This window comes from Alosa pseudoharengus, unplaced genomic scaffold (assembly GCF_046254945.1).
Source record: "Alosa pseudoharengus isolate Yale_2024_CS ecotype anadromous, Long Island Sound unplaced genomic scaffold, YU_APseudo_1.1 YU_APseudo_1.1_scf_2, whole genome shotgun sequence".
In the NCBI taxonomy this organism is placed as follows: domain Eukaryota; kingdom Metazoa; phylum Chordata; class Actinopteri; order Clupeiformes; family Clupeidae; genus Alosa; species Alosa pseudoharengus.
Window position 1 is genome coordinate 18894634 of NW_027468663.1, and position 20227 is coordinate 18914860.

At 39.6% G+C, this 20227-nt stretch overlaps 2 protein-coding genes across 4 annotated transcripts in view; one reads left to right on the top strand and one right to left on the bottom strand.

The window, feature by feature from the left end:
* The window catches only part of asb5b (ankyrin repeat and SOCS box containing 5b), an 8948-nt gene extending 3136 nt beyond the window's left edge, over nucleotides 1-5812 (bottom strand). Inside the window, exons 1-4 of one of the 3 annotated variants that reach the window (XM_076294038.1) lie at nucleotides 3537-3667; nucleotides 1894-1948; nucleotides 710-789; nucleotides 372-479 (exon numbers count right to left, since the gene is read on the bottom strand). In XM_076294038.1, the coding sequence (XP_076150153.1) occupies nucleotides 372-479; nucleotides 710-789; nucleotides 1894-1945 (240 nt within the window). In that variant the 5' untranslated portion in view covers nucleotides 1946-1948; nucleotides 3537-3667. Of the gene's footprint in view, nucleotides 1-371; nucleotides 480-709; nucleotides 790-1893; nucleotides 1949-3536; nucleotides 3753-5616 lie in introns of those variants that run through there. The other 2 variants (XM_076294036.1, XM_076294037.1) reach the window with 2 other exon arrangements.
* A 1824-nt stretch (nucleotides 5813-7636) lies between these two features.
* Nucleotides 7637-14367, top strand: spcs3 (signal peptidase complex subunit 3). Its single transcript, XM_076294039.1, has 5 exons — nucleotides 7637-7891; nucleotides 12419-12492; nucleotides 12586-12662; nucleotides 13163-13278; nucleotides 14150-14367. The coding sequence occupies exons 1-5, from the start codon at nucleotides 7749-7751 to the stop codon at nucleotides 14280-14282; spliced, it is 543 nt and encodes a 180-aa protein (XP_076150154.1). The 5' UTR covers nucleotides 7637-7748; the 3' UTR covers nucleotides 14283-14367.
* Nucleotides 14368-20227: the final 5860 nt, after the last annotated feature.

Consider the following 20227-nt stretch of genomic DNA (forward strand, 5'->3'; position numbering starts at 1 on the left):
CAGATCATGTGTTTATTTTTCAATGTTCCAGTAACTGGGCTGAACTATAATGTATATCTAACCTTATCTCTTTGAAAACAGGCATCTGCTGAGCAAATAAGAACGTTTACATCATCTATATTTAGAGATAGCAAGCAAACAGAAAGCAAGAAAATTGATGTGTTATTAATTTAAATGTATAAATGGATAATTTATCACTCCCAAATAATAATATTCAGGATTATTTATGTCCATGCGATTCCCCTACATAGGTGGACAAATGCTGTACTGTAGGTACACATTTACAGCAAGATATACTATGTTTATGTCTGATATAGCCATACTGATAAACCGACATTAAACCATACAACTTAAGCATCAGAATGACTTACATTTGCACCAGCCTGAATGAGTATCCTGGCACAGGCAACATGGTCTCCCAGACAGGCCTCATGCAGTGGAGTCACATGATCAATGGTGATGATGTTTGCATTATAACCCTTAGGTGAATAAAAATGACACAGTTATTTACACTTACAAACTGTCCAGTATTACTGTGTTGTACCTCATGGAAATCAACAATGTAGCAGAGATGTACATATGCACACCAATATTGCATTATATCACACAGCATGTATTATGATTGGTGTCCCTGTGAGTGCATGTGTATGTTTGTTTTGGTTCACCTGTGCTGATGTATAAATTACTAGGAGTGACCAGGTGTGTGTACCTGTGAGATGAGAGTCCTGAGAGCCAGCAGACGTCCCTGACATGCTGCCTCATGGAGCGGGGAACGGTCAGCCCAGGAACCTACGAAACACACACACACACACACACACACACACACACACACACACACACACATACACACACACACAGACAAATGCACATACACACACACACAGACAAATGCACATACACACACACACACAGACAAATGCACATACAAACAAAAGTACAAACATACACACACAGACATCAACAATTTCTTCAGATACTACTCAAGACTGAACTCGCAAAGTGCTGCAACAATAACAAATTCAAGATCCATTCAAGACTCAATGGTCATGTATGTATTGTTACACTTCAATATACTTCATGCATAAGGAGAGTCAAGATCTTGTGTTTCAGCTCCCCTTGCAGCAATAAAATAAGACTATTATATGTAAATGCTAATGTTATCAGTGTTGTGCTGATGTTGTAGCAGCTTTGTTTGAATAAGTGATAAGTGTGTGTGTGTGTATGAGAGAGAAAGAAAGTACATCTGTGTGATCACAGATAGACATATAACAGTCCCTCAATGTCCAAATGACCAAATGTAAAGCAGAGGTACCACTATTCACATATGTGCAACAGCTATGAGGACACATTTTGTTTGAAAAGCACATACAAAACATCCATATTAGATGGTAACACAACAGCGTATCTGCCTCTCACCTAATTCTGTTCATTATCTTCTTATCTGATCATCCCACAGTATATTAGCCTGGTTATTGTCTGCACTGATTTCACCTCCACCTTGTTTCAGCCAATGACCTGTTACCCCTATTTAGCTCAGGTCAGTTCAGTTTTGTTTTGTGTTTATATTTCTACAGTTTGTAGTCTATCAGTGTTTATATGTGGATGCATGCTGTCACACTCGCCTTCCCTGTTTGTAACTACTACCTGTGAGTAAAAACTCCTTCTTGGTTTTAGAGTTGTTGTGCATTTAGGGCTAGCACTCCTGCAGTTGTTACAGCATTCCAAACCAGAGCAGCTATATATATCCCCTGCTCACCCAAATCTGTCCGCTACTAGGGACACATACCACTGCCAACCTAAGACAGACACCAGTACACACACACACACACACTGACACTCTCCCCAAGTACAGCTATGCCCACAACCGAGGTGTCTGTGCTGAACGGTACGTACCCAAGTCCCCGTCTCCCCATGGAACATCTAGCCACTGATACGTGTACGACATGGCCTGTGAACAAGAGGAGGCCAGTCACCTGTCGAGCCCTGAATCTAAGGGCCAGAATTGCCAACAGCCATATTTGAAAATGAGTGATGGTTAAACAAATCAAACAGTAAGATAACCTCCAGGCACCAGTCTGTTTCACTTTCGCTTAAGTGAATTTAAAATAATAAAAACAAGGCCTTAAGCGTCCTGGATCAAATCTACCACCTACCCACTCTAATATAGCTGGCATATCTTACTAGCAGTATTGCCATTTTGATTCATGCACTACATAAAGACAGCACTGGTGGCAACAAGAGGACCTTTTACTGGTTGCCTGGTACTGCTCTTCAGCGGGCAGTCTATTCAAGAAAACTGAATGCAGTCCCTCATGAATATTACAAGCACTAACTGCCCGAGTGACCTCATCAGGGATTCCAGCACACAGCAGCAGCACTCCCATAATCCTTTGCAAAACTAGCTCAAAGTCTAACGGCTGACGCTGTCAGGGAACTTTAAAGCACGTGTTACTAATACAGCACTGCAATACTGTGCCTCTTTACACTGTAAAAATACATCTCACCAACCTGATGTAGTGCAGTGTTTTGCAAATGGTGGCAAAAGGTATAGGAACAGCAAAAGACAATCCAGTTCACTGCCTGAGTTCTAGCTGGTATCCCAGTTTAGAAGGGGCATTCAACATGCATGCTGTTATGTCATTTTACCTAACATGGCCCATACTGTAAAGCCTGTGGCAGTTCAAATATCACTGTCAGGCAATCCAAAATAGATTTGGGAGAATCCAGAAAAGCTGCAAGGACCAACCTTCTCAATACAATCTTGGAGATTGATATCATAATGCCTTATCTCCAAAGCATCCAAACGGAACGTCTTGAAGATTTGACTAATCATGATTAAGCCTCTTTAAGACATTAACCAATGTGACTCATGTGACAGACATGTGACTCAGAGGTTACAGTGTAAGTGTCCTGAAAACTGTGAGATTAACAAGTCACAAAGTCAATGACAACCTGATCCTCTGCTTAGGTGTTGCTAATACAACTACTACTACTACTACTGCCACTACATGTTGTAGGCTAAGACCATAATAGGACCACCACCATTGTTGTCTTACCCCATCATAGTTGTAGCCTATTAGTCTAAGGTTCTTAGTAGTAAAGGTTCTAGCCTACTAACACTTTTAGGCAGCAATAATAATAGCCTAACAACAATAATAAATACATAAATAAATAAAAATAATAAATAAAACTAAAAAAAACCTCCATAATTATAGACTACTAAGTACTATTGGTGTGATGTGGTATTTAGGCTGCATATTCATTACATTGCATTTACATCTGCCAATTATTTCAGTGACCAAGCGAGTGAAGCACAATTTCAACCATGGAAATAAAAAAGCCAACTGAATTGCTACGATATTATGTAACGCTCATTGCCGGGTGTCTGGCATCAAAACTAAATGTAATGTATTCACAATAATTCCATATTGAAATATTTCTAGGCTGTGTTCTGGTCTATTGCTATTCCACCTCTACATCTGGGTGACAACATGATGCACGTGATGGGGTAGCCTAAAGTTTGAATGATCACTCACCTTGACTAGTTAAAATGCCCCAGCACGCTCTCTTTCTGGGATGATAATCATATATATCCTCTAATGACCTTTTCTTTGGTATCTTTTCGGTGAGCTCGCTTTCCCGTGCAGGAACTTCAGGCATGTTTGCATCAGATCTACACAGCCCGCAGTGCCAGGGAGTGTGAGCCAGCTCGTCCTAGCTTTGATTGGCTAACAGCGCTTGTTGTTGTTATACGGTCCTCGGTTCTCGGTGAACATGAGCAGTAGCAGACGACAGAGAACCTCTACTGGGAGGGGTTGTGGGAGGAGACGCGGTGGAAACGGATAGCATGGCACCGAGCTATTTTTATCACAGGTTATGAATCTGTTTATTTTGCTAATATAAGGCGCTGCATGAAAGACATGTGTGCTGCACAGAGGAACTGTTGATGTTTAAATTCATTATGATTCGACTCACGTTTTGAGGAAATGTTAGGCTACAATGTCCAAGTACACCTCGACACGATCCCGCCCCTTTTTACCACGTGTATGACGCAGTTTGTTTTCATCCACACAACCAGAGGAGAGAACCTCTAGGCTAGGCTACTCCATGATTTTTAAAAATCACATTCACTAAAACGTGACTGCTGATCTCTTTACGTCTTTATTCATTTAGGCAATGATTCAGGATATACATTAATAGAGATAGCCAGAGATAGCCATAACCACAGTTGATGGAGTTTTATATAAAAAATAAAAATGAAAACATAGAAGGTATAATAGGCCTAATTCTTTAGTCAAAATATACAAATGATTCTTGGCTACCATAAAAATGATAGGCCTACAACTCTAAATAGTCCTAAAGGTGTTTAGTCAGTGTTTACCAATATCCTGGCTAAGTCCTCGCTATTCTTATCGGAAATTGTTTTAAGCATTTGCTCATTTTGCTGAATGAATGCTGCCCTTTACCCTTCAAATTACATCTTTGGTTAATAAACATTTTTCTTTTACCAGCCAACCTACTGTATCCTACCTCTTTGGCTACATCTGTAGCCCAAGTCAGACTCTTTCATGGAATGTCAAGGAATTATATCCACCTACACAATTATCAGTGAGGCTGCTTTAGTTGAAAGATTGATCTACCATACTTCCATAGTCAAATGTGCTTCACCTGCGGTTTTGATTGTAATCAGGGATGTATTGGTAAAATAAGAGGTGGGTTGGCCTAAACTATGAATTCTGTGATCACGGTGAGGGACTGTGCCAGGCGGTATCGGATTTTTTAAAAAGGCATTAAGAACATGTTTGATGATGATGGAGGTTATTGTCCAATGTTTATAAAAATCAATAGTATCAATGGTTAGAGTGTTGATGAGTGTACATATAGTAAATGTGGATAATGTGTATTTTTGGAATGTTAAAAGTTGCAATTGGTGAATAAACTCTTTTGACAGGTGGATAAACTCTAATAAGAGGTGGGTAAACTCTATTTTTGAAATTTCTGAGGTGGATAAACTGTGTTTACTTGCATTTAGCCTCCACTACATCGCTGATTGTAATGGAATATTGTCTATGAGTCAATGAAAGTTTTCCTGATGACATGGTGATGATTTCACTTGATAATCAATGGACTTAACCCTGGTATTAACACATCACCACCTATTGTCTGAGACTTTCAAGTGATCTGTCTCTCTACAATGCATAGTCTTGACTCAGTTGTTAACAATGGACCATTGAGTAACCGCACCATGTCCACAGTATGGTAAATATGCATGTGAAGAGCCCAGTAAAGGTGATGAAAGCCTCTAGGATTTATTAACCCCAAAATGCTTACAGTATATAGGTCATTGCCTGATTTCAGGGCTGCAATCCCCAGTCAATACTGCCCAACCACACACTGTAACTGTTATAACTGACTGTAAATCCATCCAAACAATCCATAAAGCCACAGGGCCAGAGAGACAAATGTGCAGGGATTGCTCTCAGACACAGTGCCATATTGTATCTGTGAGGACCTATCCTGCTTCATTTACTAAAGAGATACTGGTAGTTACGTTCATCTCCCAACACTCCAAAACAGACATGGATACATGAAGTGAAGATAGAACGTTTTACTCACGGTGTCCTTGACCAAAATCATAGAACTCGGCAGCAATTCGTGCAGCCTCCTTTCGATTTCCTCTGACAACATAGAAATGTGTGAGAATGTTTAAGCTGATCTTGATGAAGAGCTTGAAGCAGAACAGCGCAAATATGGAGAGGTAGACATTGGTGTAGTGCAAACCGAACGGCCGGCTCTCCAGAAACTCAGTCATTGCTAGCGACAGTCGCTGTTTCTGTTGCTGCTCCACAAATGTTTTGGAATGAGGGGGCCCGGCAACGTGTTGACGGGGATCATATGCCACTGTGACACAGAAATTCCCCTTAGCAGCTGGGCTAAGAGCAGGGGGTTGATAAGGCAGCTGCAGGAAAATGGGCCACTTGGACAAAGCATAGTTGTGGGCTTTGTCACAGTGGTGGAATAGGTCAACATGGCATTTGTTGTCTTGATATCAAAAGTTGCGTGGGCAGTTTAGCTTTCTTTTTTACACACACACTGGCTGTATGTGAATATTTAACAGGATGCACATTAGTTCTGGAAGAATCAAGGTGGGTCATTATGTTGTGATAGGCCTATATCAATTATACGGTACAAAGCATGTTTCAGAACTGACTTGATACCAGCTTGCTGCAGGGAGCTATCAGACATGTATTGTCTATTTGGCACCAGCCTTCAGTAATATAAATATAGTTGCTCTATATGAATCATTTTTTTGCAACTTTAGCTTGTCTATCTGACACAAACCTTCAGTTAGAAAATCTAAATCTTCATTCAATCTAAATCATATTAACCCTTTTTGTAATAACTAGGCCTATCCCTTTGTCTCACAACTGTGGCTGAAAAACAGTTGCTGCTATGAGACAACAATTGCAGTCATCATGCAGTTTTTTTCTGCAGTACGATAATATTTCCATGTTCAAAATATTATAAGCTGTAAAGTGTGTAATGTGCAGGATTAGAGCAATGTAGTTTTTCATGTACAAAATATTGCATTTCCTGCATAGGCCTATGAACTGGTTCTGATATTCAGAAAAGTAGTTATTTTTAAGGGACTTGCCTCTGTCGGGTCTGCATAGCCCTTCATTTGTTCTTACATCAAACCATAACAGCAATGACTGCAACATTCATTTTTTTATATGTAACATGTCCCAGACCAATAGCCTCCTGAGAACCAAGAAAAAAAAGTGTCCTCCAATTTCTTTTTTGTTGTGATTTCCTATCTAGGATAAAAAAAAAAAACATCTTACAATTTTTATTTTGTTAAATTTATTTTTATTTTCAATTTTATAGCACGTCCACTGTGGTGGCCAAAAGGACCGTTTTAGTATAAGAATGTAGGCACAAAAATAGACACAAATGGACAAATTATGCTTTTAGTGGTATTAAATTAAGGGTAAACTTAACCAAATATAAGGGAAAAGGCTATTTATTCTTCTAGACTATTTTATTTGCCTTTTGGACAGTTTTGTTTATTTTTTCTGGATTGCTCATTTCATTTTCATGTTTTTCTTTCATCTGCGATAATTCTTTTTAGTCTTACTCTTCCTCCCTATCTTTTTGAGGCACAGTCCTCATCTCTGTTTCAGTCACTCATCTATCACTCATCACCTGAGAGCTCCAAATCTGACCCCCTTCCCCCCCCTCATTCATCTTATACAAATTATATCCTAAATTTTCCAAAAACTTAAAGTATGTTGGTCCTGGTGTCCATTATAATGGACATTCATAAAGTCACTACTATTTCATAATGTAAATAACTTCACTTCTTTCAAAATTAATGATTCCTGACATTTTCATTACCAACACCATATCACCATCATAATAACTAAAGGGATATGCATCTACAACTTATGTCCACTACAGAGGACATATGTCTATGGGTTGGGCCTCGGGAGAGCTTTATAATGTACAATTTTAGGTTAATCTGAGAAAGAATCACCTCAACAATGCTCATCATTGCTCTAAAAAATGGCAGGCAATATCATCCCCAAGCCAATAGATGGCAATGTAAACCACATTTAACCAGGAAGAACATCAACTTCCTCATCTCCAAATATCGTGCTAATTTCCTGTTAAGCCCTTCGCGCACAGTTGGATAAGCTCACTTTAATATTCTTATTTATCTCCTCCGCCTAGCGCACATTTGAAAGATGAATACGGTACTATCAAGGGCAAATTCACTTTTCGCATTCTCGCTGAGTGTGATGGCCGCTCTTACGTTTGGTTGTTTTATCACGACTGCATTCAAAGACAGAAGCATACCTGTGGATATCCACGTATCGAAAGTAATGCTGTAAGTGTCTTAAAACTACACAACCTATGCTAATGCTATACATGCTTACTTATAGTTAGAAAGCCGCACAGCTACTCAGTGCATTGATTATTTTTGATAGTTATTTTCTAACTGCATATTCTCCATCATATACCCAGCATATGGTAACGTTAATATATTGGCTTCCTGTTTGCAATGAGTAGCTGCTATAACGTTAAGTTAACAATGCATGCGTTTGTCCGTTTGGAGGTGAAACGGGCGAAGTGCGGCCCCATAATCATTGATTAAATGCTTACGAGAATCTAAATGACATTTAAAGTGAATGGTTGTTAATTTGGTAAATTGCTGCAAGATTTAGCGGTAGTAGCAAGGAGCTCTAAACCGTCCAATTGCAACGCTGCACGTCATGCTATAACGGTGCGCAACATTCAACCCAGGAAGCTTGGTGGTTAAATACGCTACAAAATGTGCTATTTGGTCTTGCAGTTGATGAACGTAACTCGAACAGCCTATTTTTAAATTATCTGCTAATTATTATGGCAAAGTTTTATATTCACAAAAATAAATTCCTAGGGAAAACACCGTGCTTCATCGCTTTCAGAAACGAGTTTAAACAATAAGTTACATTTGTTCAATTAGATTTTCTACGAAAGCAAAAGCTTTTAAAACTATTACTGTTTGTGATGTTTTTAATGTTTTAAATTAGATATTTACCCCCTGGCAATATGTTTTACTGTGTGTTTTGTATGTTTCGTATGTATGAATGGTATGTTATTGAATATACATGTTGAACAGTATATGAAGTGATGGATTGCTATAACATGTAACGTGTATTTTTGCAATAAAAAAAAATACGCTACATCAGAGAATGTCTAGAACCGCCACTCTCGGGAAACTTCCGGTTTCTGAACTGGTTGCAGTTCCTTTTCTGGTTCCACATGAGGGCGCTCATGAATAATGCTGCTTTCCAGATGTCTCGAAAATGTCTCGTAAATCCGCCGCCCGAGTTGGAAAGTGTAAATTACCCAGCTTTCTTGCGGCATTTTGGGAAGGCACGCCCACTTTACCTCGGAGTACTTGAGGGTACCCCGAGGTGGACGTACGACCTTACAACAAACATGGCTACGCCCATAGTTGAGATGAGATGACATTCATTTTTTTGCATATGTGCTGTGTTGGTCATGTTAAAGTTGATGTAATGCTCTTACACACTAGATTACATTGCTGCTTCAATCCGGTCACCAATTCATGCATTGCACGGTCTTGCTGTGCCTGCAATACAATGTAACAATTTGTTTTCCAGCCATTTAGGGACTGTACGATATTTAGCGGGGGGGGGGGGGGGGAGGGCCGGTCGCCAGACGATCGGGTTAAAAATGTTCTGCCTGGCCCTCCCCCCTGGTCAAATTTTTTTTTCCAGGGGCCTCCCCCCGCCTCAAAAAAATTCTCCTAGGCCCTCCCCCCTACGTGAATCAAATAAAACTGGTCGAAAAATGCAAATGTCATAAGCACACATACACACACACGGGGCTACAAACTGTTGCGCGGGTTTGGTCACAATCGGCCCGCGGTCGCCCGATATTTTAATCAACCCGACCGCAACTCGGACCTCGAATATTAATTAGGACAAAATTATACCCGACCCGCGATCCGACCCGCTTATTTACAAAATGTGTGCTTTTGGTTATAGCCTGCATGCAGTAATCCATTTCTGTAAAACAAACTAATTTATTTGCGAAACTTTATGCAGTAGAACTACTACACGAAGGCATGCAGGACATAATGTTTGCGCAGGAGAGAGAATGAGAATAAGAGCGCAAGCACGCACGCAACCACCAAGGATTAGAACACTAGGATAAGATTTGGCCATGGACATACTTCTTTCGAAAATAGAAATGGGGAGGCAAGGTAGGCAAGAGAGATACATTGCTGGTCAAAACGTTAGCGTAAGAACTCGTTTAAAAGGCTGAATGAAGCACAGCTTTACTAAAGCACATCCACTGTTTAAAGTCACAAACACAACGAACTAAGGTAACTTTTATGCATGCGCGAACCTATACATACCGGTAGATATGGCTGTGTAGTCTGTGCCATAAGATTTATTCCTGCAGGCTGCCCGTTTCGGCTGTCATACTTTTAAATGGCTTCGCAAGAAGTAGGCCTACATAGACCATAACTTGTTGTACTACTGTCATCTTCTTTAAGAACTTTTCCCAATATTTCCCATAGCCTATATCGCTTTTCCTGAAGGGGTGTCTTTATTATTTTAACTCGCGTCTTCAGCTTCTTTACTGTTGACTTACTGTATTGATGCTTTACTGTATTGATGCTAGCCTTTTCGTGATATTTTAAGTAGGCCTATTTGTAGAAAATATATATTTAATTAATTTTAACTGACCCGCCCGCAAATGACCCGAATATCATTAAAATATTTGGTTTATGACTCATAACCGCGGGTGACCTGCAAGCTTACGAGGGGAGTTGTGGGAGATTCACACCCCCCCGGTAAATATCGTACAGTCCCTTAGCTAGAGGCTACATGTAGCACAAAACAATAACAATGACTAGCCTCCTGGTGGCTCGAGAGAAAGGCGTTCCTAAAGCCACTCATTGGTAGCCTACATGTTGTACGGGTGAGTGTACGATGATTTACGAGACACAGTGTTTCCCATACATTGACTAATCTGTGGCGGGGCGCCACGAAATAAAAATCGGCCGCCACAGATGAATATTCTATGTTTATTTTAATTTAATTTAAATTAAATATAAGGTCAAATCCTTGCATTTTACGCACGCAGCCTTTCCTTGCCCCGCCGCGCTCTCTCTCGTAGCCCCTGCCACTCTTCTGCATGTGCATTTAACAAAATATTCACGATTGTTGAAGGATTGTTGTTGCCACATAGAAGCATTGCATAGAAGACGTCTGGCTAAATTGCTATTAAATCCGCTTAGCATCGTGACCATGCTGCGCAAATTTGTTCAAAACTGCTGCATTGAAGTGAACTCTGCTAAGGTCTTATCACAACATAGTAGGCTACATTGAAGAGACTAAACTAAGTTAAGTTATGAAATCAAGCAGTATCTCAAAGCTAACGTTAGAATACTGTTTGGATGTCGAATTTAGCATGCTTAGCCTACTTACAGCTGCTTGTCAATTTCGTTGAAGGGCTCATTTTATTGACTCTGACACTGAATGTTTGCAAAATCCCGATGTAAATGGAAAAGTGTTTTCCAAGACTCAAAAGTGCTTGTCCAAAGGAGAAGAACGAACTGTCTGAACTAACTACGTTATGAATTGCATCCACACATCAGCAGCCTTTTAACTGTGTTAATGTTAATTGCAAGGATTCCCACACGAACGTCTTAAAATGACAGGCACTCAATTAGACATACACTACTGAACTTTATTGAATGCTACTTCTGACTAAGAATGCATTACTTTGCACTTGTATAGTCTTTTATTTTGGAATCTTAAGAGCAATAAACATATATTGCAATGTTAAAGAATTTATGTTTTTTCATTCAGATATGTAAATAAACATGTATAAGTTGCTATTAGTGAATTAATGGGGAGATAATCGATAATCGAAATCGAATCGGACTGAAAAAATGAATCGTTAGATTAATCGATGCATCGAAAAAATAATCGCTAGATTAATCGTTTAAAAAAATAATCGTTTATCCCAGTGTCTAACGTTCACATCAGGCGCATGTATTATACCGATTTTTATACCCCCACCAGAAAGAATCATCACTGATGACCTAGTAGAAGTTTTGCTTGAACAATACAGGCCTAGGGTATTTTGTGATGAGAGCGCTTTAATTTTAGATCCTTTCAGCGACTGGTCTTGGGTGTAGGCCCTATACCAAGTAGGTGGTTAAGTGGCAGATCTGGGTAAATTAACCCAGAGGAAGTGGTAAACATTCTAATAGAAGTGCCTTTTGGCTTTGTTTAGTTCGGAGATTGAAGCCCCTCTTGGTTATCTTCCTCTGGGTTATCTTGCCTAGGTTTGCCATTAAATTCTACTAATATGATTCAATGCATTGTTGACTTTTGCAGTCTTCACTATTCCATTCACGGACTGATTGAAAAGGGAAGTTTCAGACACCTGGGATCCTAATTTGAAAGAAGGGCTAAAGTGTAAAGTCTTAAGTTTAACTAAATCTAAAAAGTAGGCAAAATCAATTTCTATAAAATCAATTTGCTAGTTCGACACCATGGATTAAGACCTTAAGTGCAACATTGATGAGTTCGCTCATTTCTTTCACATCCAGTACGATGCAATACGATGTTCATGCACTAGTAGTGACTAGAACTTTGCTTGTTGATGCAGGCTTTGGAGTCTCTCCGCCTTTTAAATTAGAACCTAAAGTGATTTACTATTGTGTAGGTGTTCAGTTTATTAGTGACTAGTAGATATTCACATATTTAAAAAAAAGTTGATTTCCATCTCTGTCTATGAATGTGGGTGAAGGCTTTGTCAAACACATGCACTGGACACATGCATTTTTTTTCCTGATCATACCTTTTGATCTCTAATATCGCAGGAAGAACGTGGACGACTTCACTGGGCCAAGGGAAAGAAGTGATTTGGGCTTCATCACATTCGACCTCCAAGCTGATATCTTTTTACTCAGTGGAACTTGTTTAGTTATGATGGTGATGATTGATTATGTCCGCATTTTGTGTTGGTGTTTTCCTTAATGCAAATCACATTTGCAGCCAATATTTGATTGGAACGTAAAGCAGCTCTTCCTGTACCTTTCAGCCGAGTATGCTACTAGGAATAATGTAAGTTTCGATTACAGTCACTAACTAGTATATGTATATAATTTCTGTTGTTTTGAATGCATTCGTTTTGTCTCATTTTCCTGAAGTTTACATACTGTACATACATTAAATTGTAATAATAGTTTAGCCTTTTTGACCACTCGGGCCATTTGAAAAAGTCATGAGCACAATTGCCATAAAGTCATTACTTGGAGTATTTAGGTCTACTACTCACCAGAATTGCATGTATTTTGTAGTGAACATGAGTTAATTTAGCATGTCAGAGGTGGTCTTCAAAGTATTTTTTGGGATAATCTGAACCCTGTGTGTTCCTAACACATATACATAACGGGGACATAAGTAGACAAACACTAACAATCTCACTCTCTCTCTCTCACTCTCTTTCATACTCACACTCACACACACTCACACACACTCGCACTGCTCCACACTGCTCCACACTGCTCCACACTGCCTCCACTTACTTGCATGTTAAATGCATGTGTTGTGTTTCCCTTCAGGCCCTTAACCAGGTCGTCCTTTGGGACAAAATAGTCCTGAGGGGGGAAAGCACGAAACTGAGGCTGAGGGAAACGAAATCCAAATACTTCTTCTTTGATGATGGAAATGGTCTTAGGTATGCATTTGTTTTTATTATTATTATTACTATCACTCATGCTGATGCTCTGTTTGTTTGTTTCTTGGTGGCATAAGCATCTGCCTGTAAGTCTTAAAAGTCCCTAAAGAGTTTTGTTTACCTTTCCTTTACCGTTGTTACCGTTTCCAAAATCATTTTGATCAACTCCTAATAGGGCGACTGCACTTCTGCGGCACTCTGAGCAGATCGCATTGCTTCTATATAGACTAAGCAAGTTTGCTGTACCAGAGGGGTATTTCATAAAACCTAGATAAGGGATTAAGCTGGGATTTTTAGGTTATCCTGGATGAATTTAGCCTTGACTTGGTTTCACAAAAGAGATGGCACATAAATTACCATGGTGATTTATTCTCTGCACCTAACAGCCAAGCTAAATTAATTCTAATGGTAATTATGTTGTCTTATTGGTTCAGCTAGCTGTCATTCACATCAGACCTCTGTGCTAATTTTTAAGGAGCTTTATTCCATTTATAAACTATTTGCTCGCAAAACAAAACAGATTGTCTGCCTACTACCATATGCTTATTATTTTAATTGTGATAGCCTTATAATTATTAACATAGGCCTAGGTACTCATTGTTTGCTTATTTTATTGATAGACATTTGATGAATAGCCTACTGTAGTTGATTGGAAGTGGAGGGACACTGGTCGATACACTGCCCCGCACATTTTATTAAATCAATGAGTTCATTCATTATTACGCTTCTCAACTGTATTATTATTATTATTATTGCCGTTGTTGTTTTTATTATTATTATTAATATTATGCATGGAGCAATGCAAGCCTGCTGTTGTCGCTCTGTCCTTTAATTTTTTTGCTTTCCTCATGTGGACATATTTGTGTGACAGGTCCAATAAGAACATTACTCTCACGCTGTCCTGGAATGTTGTGCCGAATGCAGGGATCTTGCCTCTGGTCATGGGCTCTGGATATATTTCTCTGCCCTTCCCCGACGCGTATGAAACTACCAAGAGCTACTGAGAGTGATGGAAATAAGTTGTTGTTTGTAAATGTTGTGTGGTCTTTTACAGTTGACGCTTTTAATAAAAGGGGATGTTATGGGTGAGTTCTTTGGTGTAGTTTGGCTTAGTCTAAATGATGTCAGTTCAGTTGAGTGTATTCAATGTCCTTTTAGGCAAGTCCCTCCACTTGGTGGCCATATTGCAACGCATTTTGTACACTTATCGGGCATCTATTTCGGGCAGAACTGCATGTGCGCAAGGCTTCACGATAACAACCTCGCTCCAGTGGTGCGACCACAACACATAATTGGCACAATGTATTCACAACACATCACATGATCGACACGATGTATTCACATGTTGACTTTTGGCCGCAGAAGATATGTGTTAGTCTACCTTTCTATGGAGGATTTTTTTGAGTGCTTCTCCTCATTAGAAATTCTCTGGTGTATTGTTACAGCCCTTTTTACAATGTAAAGTTGTCAAGGCAACGTTAAAAGACACCCATAAAATCGCAAGAAATTATAACTTGTTTCCATCAACCTTGCTTGCATTATACCAATCAATCTGGCTTGCATTATACCCTATGCAAATTGGAAGTTAGCACATTAGATTGCTTTTTGTCTGCTAAATCCCTATAATTTAAATGGCACAATAAACCCACAATGACTTGGGGGAAGGTATGAAAAGTGAAGTTCCTAACTGTGCCACCAGGTGGCAGTGAAAGCCTGGAAGATTAGATGTGATGTACAGGAGATTGTCTATCCGACAGTGCTGTAGGTGGGAGTTGCGGTCAAGAAACTTCTGTTGAAATATTCCACACACTAATAAGCTGTAAGAATTTTGACCCCTGTCAATTCTTTATTTAAAAAAAATTCTTTATTTGTTTGTTAGTATAAACCCTGTCTTTATTTAAACATAGTGTGTAGGTTTTGTGGAACTATGTAAGCTGATTGGGTGCCAAATATGCTATATGCATTCATATAAAACCCTGTAATACCATGCTAGTCTTTATCCATGAAAAACATAAATGAGTGAGCATTGGAGAGAGCCCATTCTTCCTGACACATGAACAAAATGGAGTATTCTTGTGATCATTAATCACTGAACTTTTTCAATTTTGTGGAAAAATTGTTGAATGCCTCATTTTTGTGGCTAAAATAAACTAATCAGGGTTCCTATGCAGTATGGAAAACCTGGAAAGTATGGAACTTGATTTTAGTCATTTCCAGGTCGTATATATGGAAAACAAACAAACAAGGGTATGGAAAAATGCCTTAGTCCACATCGTCAAGATGCAATTATAGGGGGGGGTCCCCCAGAAAATTGTCTCTCCCAAAAATGGTTTGGTACCAAATCCAAATAAAGAACCCCTGGTCTATGCAAGTGCCCTACACCATTGTGCACTGGTATGTTTGTGTAGCTCTGCTTTTTCCGGCTAAAACACTGGTAGACTTTCGTTTAGACTTTCTAAATGTTACCAAGACATGCTGGATGCTGCATTATCTGCTAAACTGTTCTTGCAAACAAAAAATACTGTCTAAGGTGATTTCTGAGGCCTACAGTATGCCAGTGAACTAGTCTCTATCATATGTAGGCTATGCTGTATCAACGGAGAACTAAAAATGTTAGTTCACCTTTCAACACATTGCTTCGTCAATGAAAATTATTCAACAATGGGCAAGTGTGAGTTTTCTTAGTTACAATAAATAATAAAACCTGGTTCTAAAATGGCAAAACGTGTACAGCTCTCTGTCTTATGGCGCCCATGTCTTGTTACAGTCTTATGCAACATAAGCATATTATATTATGTTAACATAACCTTACAATTATTTATTTAAATAATAAATATTGACTATGCACTTCCCCCATTGCTGAAATTAGGGCTTTCAGTTAATGAGCAATGTGTCTCATGCATTAACTAAAGCTATTGTGTGGCATGTGGGAGCGTTAAACCAAAGTCCTTTTAGGCAAGTCCCTCCACTCGGCGGCCATATACCAACGTTGGCACTCATCGGGCACAGTCTTTGGGTCGAACTGCGCGTGCGCAAGGCTTCACGACACCAATCTTGCTCCAGCGGCGAGATCACAACACATGATTGGCACGATGTCTTCACAACACACCATATGATTGGCTCAATGTATTCACATGTCGACGTTTTGCCGAGGAAGGGGTGTGATATGTGTAGACAACTGCCATATTGGCGTTACAAACTAACCCCATGCATTCCTATGGAGTATTTTTTGAGTGCTGTGTCTCCACATTAGAAAGTCTCTGGTTAAACTGATCGACTGATGTTCGTGCTTAGGAGGATCTTTGTCATAGAATTAAATCAAAATCAGAATCAAATAGATTTTGCTTCAATAAAAAAAATAGGTTTAGTTATAGACTTTAGACTTTTTCCATAATTTAAATTAGGGCCCCTATTTGTTTTGATGAAATTCCCAACATTGTGGTAACTAACTACATTTCTTTTTGACATAAAGCAAAGTCTATGAGCTCTGCTCAGTGATAACAAAACCTTATGGTTGTTTATTAATTGAAAACTATGATGCATTAGATAGAATGGCAAAAGTGTTACAGTCTGAAGTTGACGATGGCTGGATTGACTGAGTGCCCGTACAAACAGCCAGCTGGCTCAGAAAAATGTGGATGAATGGATGAATATCTAGTGCCATTTTTTAATTCACTTCAGTCGTCCATACATTTGTTTTCACAGAGTTATCCCAAACCAGAAGTGGCCACAATGTCAAGAATATAGTCAGATAAATCTACTGAGAAGTTTGGAAATTTGACTATGGAAAAAGTATGGAATTTTGAATTGAAAAATGTGTAGGAACCCTGACTAATACACAATGCACAATGTGTAAAACTGATTATATCTTGTCTTGGAATATTCATTTTGTCCTCATAGCATAGTTCTGCAGTATTATGAAAAGTAAAAGTATATTCTCCTGACACATTTTACAACAGGAATTCCATCCACAAACTAAAGACTTAAAAAATGTTGTAGGAATCTGTGTTTTGCTGATGTCCAAAAGGAATGATGTCCTTCACATAGTGGTCCTAACTGACAACTTAAATTACAAAGGACGTTTTGTCCACAGAAGCAAAGGCTGCTTGACTTTTCATAGCCTAGATTTCAGTGTTTTGCTAAATGGACTTAATGTAATTTATTTCCTAACAATACAAATGATTTCCTATACTGAAATCATTGTTTGTACTAAATGCTGAAAAACAATGTTGAACTTTTATAGAACTCTGAACTGACACTGAGGCCTATGGAAATTTAATCAGAGTTTGGTTTCAGTAACATTTTCAGACAGATATGCATCTCTGCGAAGTTGAAAAGGGTTCAAGTGACTCATGTGACTCAATGGAGGCCAAAGTGTAGTTTAACAATAGATCAGACATAAAAACAACAGCATGTTTAAGGTTGTCTTAGATCAGTAGCCTGGCCTGGTCTCAACGTCTGTTCTAAGAGTCAAGCATTCGATACACGGCAGTAATTAAAGAAGTTAGTTCCTGGAGATCTGCTGCGCTGCAAGCCCTTAAAGCAGGGAATAGGTTGTCTTTGAGGAGTCCAAGGTGGAATGCAGACTTCTTAAAAGCTGTCATGATGCATATCATTTTTCAACCATCAGAACTTTCCCTCACAGGTCTTGTTGCGTGTTCTGATCGTAATGCCTTGCCCATGGAGCGCTGTGGAGTTTCTGTCTAAGAAATTCCAGCTGCTCTCTTGTCTTTTATGACGGTCACAGGGGACAATCATACATCACCTGGAGGAAACAGACAAGAAATTCAATTCAGACCATCAAAAAATGCTTTTCCTCAGCACCTGTGGAGGATGCATGATCTCGTAATGCTGTGACAGGTTTTCGAGAATAGCTCAGTCATTTTGTGTGAACCATTGAGGATTATGGGTGACTTTGAACATTAATAGAAGACCTTGTGGAGTTTTGAGGGGTAAAAAAAATCTATTGTATCTGACAGACAATAGAAACTGTAAAGCTCAAGGTTGCTGCCATTTAAACCTCAGTTGAAGGGGGAACTGCAATTACAGCAGGACAAATATTTGCATTCAAAAGGCAGATTTCAATCTTGGAAAATAACAAGGCCTTAGGAGCGAGTCTGTGATGTGAACATCTGTGGTATGCAGGGGGTACCAAACAAGAGCAGTGAGGGGAAAAAAAACATCTCTGCACAAGCTCTGCTATTTAGACAAAGGGACTGAAGAAAATGTTCCAGACACTAAACCCAAAGTGAGTTACAAATCAACATCAGGATAGGAGAGAGAAACACTATGGGGAGGGCATGCCCCCCATTCCCCCCATTCCTTCAGTGCTCTCCTTAAACTAAACATGCTGTTGATGCTTTCTGTAGACTCTCTGTGTAAGCAGACAAACATGGAGCATAATAGATATTTCAACAGCAGTCCAGTCCAATTGTAAATGACCCTTAGGGCCTTTATTTCTATATTGGCTGCCCCTCTGCTCCGCACTATTAGAACCAGGGTCTATGTGTGTTTTTTTTTTTTTCCTGACTGTAAACAGGCGGCGCAGACCACAATGGTGTTTTTGCCATTTAGTGATGATGTGCAGATGTGGGAGCCCTGGTCCACTTTAGTGGGACGCCTCTGGACACACGGGGCTCCTGTTTCCTCTCACAGATGCACCCACTAATGCCTTTCAACACCAACCCCGACCCCTCGTCCTCCACCCTCCCCTGGGCTGTGCCGAGTCACTCGGCTGCCTTCGATGTGCAAGCACTTTGCCATACGGATAAGAGAGGACACAATCCACCTGTTGAGGTGCGCACAAGGCCTTACGGCTGCTTGAAAGAATGGTGAACACAAAGAAATCAGGTGAACAGAGCAAAAGTGGTGGAAAAAAGTGTTTTTTTTTTAACAAATATTTATCATGTCTCAGTGGACTAGTATTTTGTTATTGCAAATATATCAGTGAATAGTCAGGAACTGAAGTGCATAAATCTCTAGAGGGCTAACAGATTTGAAATTGGAACTCTACATGCGTATACACATACACATCTCTACAGCAGACAAAACGACAATCTCCACAGCACTAAAATTCACAGTATACATCCCATAGTAATCCCCAAAGGAGTGATTTCTATGGAATTGATTTGCTCGATGTTACCTTTAGAGCAGGGGTGTCAAACTCATATTAGGTAGTGGGCCGGATTTGTTGGAATGAGACCTCGTGGTCCGCCGTCATTGTCATGGTCATTATCATTTTCTGCGACTGCGTGGGTATCAGAGTGTAATTTAATGATATCACTTATGAGCAAACAAGTACAAATAATGTACTGCTGTCATATACTGCTCTTTCTCTCTTGAAATGCCCTACTTCCATGTTAGTTTTTCCGCTTCTTCCTTCCTGAGGATGGTTTGTAGTGCTAGGTTATCAATTTATCATATCATACAGATATTGCTTATTACACATTTTTGAAGACAAGTAAATGTGATTTTTTTTCTCTAATTTTCCCTTCCTACCTAAAACATTTGGGGGGCCATATGAAACCTGCTGGTGGGCCTGATCTTGCCCCCGGGCCTTATGTTTGACACCCCTGCTTTAGAGAGAGAAGCTACAGTACTGTTGCCAGCTCACATAAGAAGACATCTGTGCTGACCTTTACTTATTCTGCTGATATTTTGCTATTGTAAATAGTCTGGAAGAGCGGTAATGTATTCATGCCCTAGAGCAGTTGTCACAGATGGTAGGTCTGTCCTTAAACCGTGTAATTCCATGACATTTTTGAAGGTGGAAAGTGATACAGGTCTCGGCGTAAAAGTCTCGCCCGTAGCCAATTTCATCTCAGATCTCACCCTTGAGGACTTCTGTTAATACGAGCACATGGACACAATTAGCACACCCCTTTTTGGTGGAATCGGTGTGGCAAGGCACAGGAGACAGCGAGGTCAGGGGCCACCTGCCCATGTGGGT